At 40.5% G+C, this 7,718-nt stretch overlaps 1 protein-coding gene across 1 annotated transcript in view; it reads right to left on the bottom strand.

Moving 5' to 3' along the window:
* Positions 1-7,718, bottom strand: part of LOC117951378 (magnesium transporter protein 1-like) — a 20,325-nt gene that overhangs the window by 10,322 nt on the left and 2,285 nt on the right. Inside the window, exons 2-5 of the mRNA XM_034883084.1 lie at positions 6,632-6,801; positions 4,003-4,120; positions 3,551-3,691; positions 3,271-3,411 (exon numbers count right to left, since the gene is read on the bottom strand). Coding sequence (XP_034738975.1) covers positions 3,271-3,411; positions 3,551-3,691; positions 4,003-4,120; positions 6,632-6,801 — 570 coding nt within the window. The remainder of the gene's footprint in view (positions 1-3,270; positions 3,412-3,550; positions 3,692-4,002; positions 4,121-6,631; positions 6,802-7,718) is intronic.

Raw genomic sequence — 7,718 nt, 5'->3', positions numbered from 1 at the left:
ACTGACAGAGCCATAAGAAAATATTGCTTTATTTATCTGATCATATTGGAATATATTTGTTAGGTTTTCAGTAGGTTCCAGTAGGTTCACTAGACTATATGCGTCATTTAAAAAATTTTCAATGAACATTCGAACAGTCCGGCCCTCGGCTTGTAGCTACATTTTTTATTTGGCCCTCCGTCCATTTGACTTTGACACCCCTGGTCTAGAACATTCAAAAAAGGAACCCTTTTAAACTTCCTAAGGGGTTAGTTGGCACCAAGAGTACAGCGCAAGTGACTATTAAAGATGAAGTTAACGGTCTACTTGACACAGGTTCATAAGTAACAACAGTTTCCTGGTCCTTTTATGAACAGCACTTTTCAGAGCAGGAGATTAAATCGCTGTACAATCTCCTAGAGGTGAAAGGAACAAACGGCCGGTCTGTACCCTACTTAGGTTAGCTAGAAATGGGTATAACTTTCCTAAAAGTGCTTCTTGGAGCATCAATGGATGTATATACCCTAGATTTGGTTTTCACTGATATCTAGGGCTGTAATCTCCCAGTCAACTAGTCAATTTATTGGTCGATACGTTCTGGCTCAACCAAAATTCTGATTGGTCGATTTTTTGGTGCCTTGGTCTATGGGTTGAAAGCACTTATTGCTAATGGGGGTGTTTTCAGAGCATCCCTTTTTCAAAGATTTTTATCTGTATAGGTCTGTCTTTTGAACACCCCTCCTTGTTTTCACTTTTTTTTTTTTTACATCACGGAAGGAATTGTCGACTTTATTGCTCAGGATATGAGGCCCACTGCTGTTGTGGAGGGCTGAGGTTTTAAAAACTTGTTAATATACAGCGCCAGCACGCCACACAATCATGCATGGACTAACCGGAAAATGCGAGGGACCCAAAGAGAAATTTTTAGAGTTAATGTAACACAGCGAGGCACTGAGCTTGACCACAGATATGTTTAAATATGCAGTATATATTAAAGTAGATGTGCCTTTTGGGTTTAAGAGTAAAAGCTTAAAAAGTAATAGTCTATTCGTGTCTGAGCCGCAAAGCCAAGCTCCGATGTTCAGCCACTCCGTGCGAGGACATGCACAGAGCGCTGATGCAGCGCTGTCAGAGCCGACAGACGAGTGTCATTTCAGTGCAAAATAACTAGGTCAAAAACGATTTAGTATACTGCAAATAGCCTACAATAACAAGTACTGCGGGACAATAGAGTTAATTAATCTAACGTTTTTTTTTCATGGTATTGTTATTCCCTCAAAATGCACAATTACCGAGATAAGTGCTTACCATAGCATCTTGTTACAAGAGCAAAGTGAGATCAGAACCCTACCAAAAGTCTCCAGAGACTCAATTGTCCAACAAACAACCTGAACTTCAACTTCAGTGAGTCTCCAATTCCACCTGAATGGAAAGAACGCATTACTCAGCATCTCAACATGTCTCACGCGTTTGCCCAACATTAACTGAATTTTGGCCAAACAGATAAGGTAGCACACCACATAAAACTGCCAGATGAAACTTCTTTTTAAAAAGGGTACTCAACCAATACATCCACAAGATATCAAAGCGGTTTCAAAAAACATACAGGAGCTTCTTTATACAGAAGTCAGACAGTCAGAGTTATAGTGGTGGTCGGAAAAAAGAATGGCCAGGGCCGGTCGTGCATTGACTGCAGACGTTTGAACCTTCAGACAATAAAAGATGCATACTCCCTTTTGAAGCTGGAAGACACATTCTCAGCGCCCAACGGCTTTCAGTGGTTCTTTGTCATTGATTTAAAGTCTGCTTTCTACCAAGTTGAGGAAGCAGACAAACCTAAGACTGCTTTTTGTTACCTCTTGGGTTCTGGGAGTTTAACTGAATGTTTAAATGAAACCTCTTTAAACTGATTTTTATCTATCTGAAAATTTTTTTTTTTTTCCACAACAACTTTTTGAGAATGTGCTGATTTTTTTTTTTCTCGAAATGCCTGACTGGACTCTCCATCCAAACCCCAAACTGGACCTTTGTCTGCCACACTGACTCTTTCAAGTACATGTAGCTACTTCCAGTCTAAGTTGATCACCTGGTAGCTTTGAGATACCTAGTCAGTTGTCAGCTTACGCCAGCTAGCTTCTGTTTGCTTCCACCGACAGCACATCTGTTCGCTGCAGAGCTCTTCTTCCTGGCTCAAGCAAATACCTAATACTTGCTTCCAAATACAATATACTTAGTTATCTCAAGACACTTTACAGATAGAGTAGGTCTAGACCACACTCTATAATTTACTAAGACCCAACAATTCTAGTAATTCCCCCAAGAGAAAGCAATGGCAACGAAAAACTCCTTTTTAGCAAGAAACCTCGAACAGACCCAGGCTCTTGGTCTGATGGTGTGATGCACAGTGGCAATTATAGTCACAATAAAGATATTGTAATAGTAACGACCAGTAACTCATGCCAAAGCAGGGCACTGCAGAACGTTACAGGGAGTAGTATGGCATAGCAGAGCACAGGTGGACGTAGCGGGATGCAGCAGGGTTCAGCAGGACACTGCAGGGCATCGCAGAGTGTACCAGGGTGTAGCAGGACAGCTTTCTATCAGTAATAAACTGAGACAGTTTCATAACCTGTAAAAATAAAAATGTCTCGCAGCGGTGCCAGAGGTCAAATAAAAAGGCAATTTGCATCTGCATCATCAAAGCAATGTGTTGATAGTGTAGTTTTCTTAATTTAGCTTGTCGCTCACCTGGCACATAGGCACTATTACAACTTGTCCAATATTGATCACATGTTGGTAGATGGCACAATCCATTTTGTCTAGAAAAACTTTGTTTGCAAATGTATGCTTGAATGTTAAGCATTTCAGTGCAAAAATGTAGGACGCTAGAGACTCCTGCTGAATGATTAAATGTAAATTCTCTTATATAGCACTTCTATAGTCTTAGATTTTTACATAATACAGGAACCATTCACACACATTCATCCACTGTGGCTGAGGCTTAGGAGGTTTAGGCCAAATCTCATTTCTCTATCATATCCCTACCCCTTACCCTAGGTTTTGCGCATTCACCCGAGACCTAGTACTGTCCCAATACTCTTTTTGATTAAGGGCTAGGGCTAAGACGAATGGGTGTTTACCCCTTAAAACCAAGTAAGGACGTGAGCTTACTTGTAAACAAGGGCTATTGTACTACAAGCAACAACGGCTGGCGCATCGCCCAGAGAGACCAATAAATGTAAGTGAGTGTGTGTGTGTATGTGTGCGTGTGTGTGTTTTGGCAGTCGTTACCAGTGCAGAGAAGGCCCAGACATTCTTGTTAAAGAGAAACTCCAAATTGTGTCTTCGCAGATATGCCAGTCCTCCAATAACAGCCAGGAGGAAGCCCAGCAGGAGTGGCCCTGCATAGTTTGGAGGACGAATTACACGGATCTGAAAAAAAGACAAACATGACTTCTATCATATCTCACAGGCTCCCTTCCTGCTAGTTAGCAATCTTGAATCTGTACTTCAGGTTTATTGGTTTATTACAACACAATGATAGATTAGTTAAGGTACGTTCTGCAATTACCTGTACATCAGTTCTGTCTGCAACCCATCTAGCCAGCTGCTCTGCTGCAAAGCCTCTAACCTGCAGCTCGTAGGTATCAGACCTGTGCGGTTTTCCTTTGGGTGGGAAGTGAAGAAATGTCGGAGCAGAATTCATACTAAGCTGCAACGCAAACACACAAATACAGTCAAAACATGTGTAGCAGTGACGTTCCATATTAAGAATAATTACTTTATTAATCCCCTGGGAAAAATATATTTATTTCATTCATTTTACACACAGACACACAATGAACCAATAAGACAGTTGTAGAGAGGTTAAAGTGAGAAAAATAAATAAACATGTCAATGTCTGATAAGACGCTCAGTCCTTAATGATGTACTTTTTTGTGTTAATGAATGAATGGCAGACTACTGGAAAACAAAAGGCATAACCATCCATATCACGTGTTGGGGGACAAGAAGTTGTCTTACCATCTGAAAGACATCAGATCCTTCATCAAAATCAACAGATGCAAAGAAGACTTTGTTAGTAAAGGCAGAGGAATAACGCCAGGAGTTAGCCAGCACCTGAAACTCCTCATCAGCTTGTCTGAAATGAAAGATTGCATTTAAATTCATAGATAAGAATTAAAGTAACAGAAGTAGGATTGGGTACCGCACTCTGTACTTTTTTGGCTAGGACTACTGAATGAATTATGTTGGTACTACCGAGGACTGATTCACTTTTAATCAAACAGTACCAAATTATCAGTACCTGAGAGCATGTAAGTGTAAGCTTATCTGTCCTCTCTGCGTACTGACAGAGAGCGGAGCTCCGACACACACATGTACGCTCTGCAACTTTTTTTCCGCTGCACATTTCAGCAACAAGGCAATTCAAAGTGCCTTAAAAAAAACATTAAAAGACCATTTAATTAAAAAAATGGGTCATGATGAAAATAAAACAGGCTAAAAAAGAATAATATGCAAATACAAGAATAAAAGTGACAGTAGGAAAAGAATAATTATTCAATTTAATAGGTTGTAAAAACAGGTTTGTGAGTAGAGAGGGAGGGATTTTATTTTGGTTTATTTTATTTTAAGTGTAAAATGGTCTAAATATAGAACAAAATGTCAATAGTATAAATAGGTTTGGAATTATTTTTACAACTGAAATAATTATTTTGTAATAACACAAACATCAAAAGTAATAATCTCACAATCCTATTATATTATTTCGCTTTGACATTTGTTTGCATTATGACAGGTTTTTCCATGTCAATCTACATTTTTTCTAGAGTTTTTTTTTTTAACGCTCTCAAGATTTTTACAAATGTCACTGGTTGACCTCCAAATCTCAAGTAAGTCTGTTTATCTCTGCCATTTGTTTCACATAGTAGCAGGCTGATTTAATGTTAACTTTTAATGTAGGCCTAACCTGTGCTGTTTTGACAGAAGTTAGCACTGTTCTCTTAATACATCCATTGTTAGCACACTACAGCTAACTTGTGGCTAAATGTAGCTAAGTCTCTCGCCGGGGATGTCAATCTATTTTCTATAATCTAGTATTTATAACAGTAATTTCTGTCTCTTAGGGAGCCTACGCACAGCGTTATTGGTGGTGCACAAGGCTTGACTCGCTTGCGTCTCTCATTAGCTCCGGGGATGTATTAAGAGAACGAGCTCCGCTTTCTTTATCTGCTGGAACCTTAACGCCCGTCCCCCATAATAACTCTCCTCCAATCACAAGTATAGCTGCTGACTGACAGGTTTCTAGGCAAATCACACACTAACAGGCAGAACGTGTTCACTGACAAAGTCAGTAATTGAGTTTTCCCAGTTTTAAGAGATGTCAGTGAACGCATTCTGCCTGTGAGTGAGTGTATGATTTGCCTCAAAACCTGTCACTCAGCAGCTATTACTTATGATTGGAGGAGAGTTATGGGGGAGGGGCGTTAAGGTTCCGTGCTAGTGTTAGCGGCAGGTAGAGAGAGCAGAGCTTGTTCTGTTAATACAGAAATACTCTGTTGGATGGAGCCAACAAGAGCCAAGCGAGTCAAGCCTTGTGCACCAGAAATAACACTGGCCTTAGGAGTCCTAATGGACAGGAATTACTGTTATAAATACTAGATTATAGAAAATAGATTGACATTCCCGGCGGGAGACTTAGCTACATTTAGCCACAAGTTAGTTGACATGTGCTAACCATGGATGTATTAAGTGAACAGTTTTAACCTCTGCCAAAACAGCACAGCTTAGGCCTATGTTAAAAGTGAACACTAAATCAGCCTACTTCAATGTGAAATAAATGGCAGAGTTAAAGCAGACTTACTTGAGATTTGGAGGTTCCAGGTGAAATTGAGGAAGACATTGCAGATATGTGGTTTTAACACATCGTGCGGATTGCTGTGGAAGTGAAGTGTCTCGCCAGTAGCCTATGTAAAACGCACTCATCCAACTAACCAGCAGTCTGCAGGTTTTCACGTCACCTTTTGGGATCACCTCAGCTCGCGTAGAACCTTGACTGAGGTAGTACTAAAAAAAAGTACCTGGTAGCAGGTCCCAGGGACTTTTTTTTGCAAGGTAAAACCAAAAGAGGCGAGTAGAGTCTAGTAGATACCACGCAGTGGAAAACCTCCATTAATTACCCATAAACCACGCCCTCTTTGTCCATGCCCTAAGTCCCCTCCTCCCTGCGCCAAAACAATGACAGAAAGATGAAACTGAAAACGAGTAACATTGTAAAAATACACTGTGGCGTAAAAAAACTGTCACTGAAAAAGCACAGACATCAAGAAAAAATTTAGATTAACACTGAAAAACATAATCAAAAATCATCATGCAAACAAATGTCAAAGTAAAATAATATAATAGGGTTGTGAGATTATTACTTTTTGAGGTTTGTGTTTTACATACAAGTTCAACATTTTTCAGTGCAAATATTTGTTGTTTCAATGCCAAATCTTATTTTCCATACCGCAGGTTACTGTCACTGTTCTAGCTCCATACGAAAATAGGCACCTTAAACCGGAACCAAATTTCAGGTACCAGTATCGGTACTGATAAAAATGTGACCGGTACCCAACCCTAAACAGCAGTGCCTATTCCTTCTGCTTCTTACCTGCAGACCCCACACTGTCTCTGTGGCTGCAGTGCCGTAAACATGACGACAACAGAGTAGTTTCTGGGAGGAGCCTTGACAAAGCGACGAAACTTATCTGCGTTCATCCTGATAACTGAACGCTTGGAAGCCCACTCCATCATCTGAGTCAACTTCTCTGACAGCAGAGTCTAGGACACAAGACACAAAAAAAGCAGCTGCTAGTGTAGACCCAAAGACAGAAGAGAAAACTTTTCTCCATTCTGTCACTCCCAACTCATAATATGGGCGCTTTGTCAGTTACTCTCAACAACAAAAACATCCATGCATACACATAACAATGCCAAATATGGTAATGTAAAGAAGCACCTGAGAACAGGAACAAGCAGGGCAGCTAACTTTTCAATTTTTCCATTTCAGTCGCACGGCCGGAAAAAAAATTGAATGTCAGAATCTACACGTGAAAACACAATTCTCCTATACGCGGATATGACATGGAATTTGCTTATATTTCGTTGACATATTAAACTAACGATTTTTATTTAACTTTCTTCAGCTGCATTTCCTTCCCCTGCTCTTCCACTGTCTCTGTCGCTCACGCATCTCTCTTGTGCAAGACACTTTACACTGATGCGCCATCGGTCTGTAATGGCGTTTTTCCACTGCTGGTAACAGCTCGCCTTGGCCCGCCTCTGCTCGCCTCGGCCCATTATGCTTCCATTTCCAATGCAGATTGAGTAAAGCCTCAGCGTGGCTGGTCACTATAGCAACGCGTGATGACGTAATTTTCAGCGCGGCTCACAACAGCACGTCGGCTACTCGCCACAGCCAGAAGAAATGTTTTGTTTCAAAAGAAGCTGAAGGAAGCAACAAAAATCACCTCTAAAAAAAACAGGAATTTGGGAATTCTGACGGAGTTCAGACGTCGACATGACTGTTGTTCGCCGACACAAAAGGGTAAGTTAAGTTTTCTGTAACGTTAGCTAACATTTGCATGTGTTCAGCGTCGCAGTCAGTATTTACTATACGCTATAAAGTACATGAACTTTAGCAACCATGATTACACACCAAAATATGTTTGCTGTGTACTGTTTGTGTTTCAGAGCAT

The sequence above is a fragment of the Etheostoma cragini genome, chromosome 10 (assembly GCF_013103735.1).
Source record: "Etheostoma cragini isolate CJK2018 chromosome 10, CSU_Ecrag_1.0, whole genome shotgun sequence".
Lineage (NCBI taxonomy): Eukaryota > Metazoa > Chordata > Actinopteri > Perciformes > Percidae > Etheostoma > Etheostoma cragini.
This window is presented reverse-complemented; position numbering and strand designations above follow the sequence as displayed.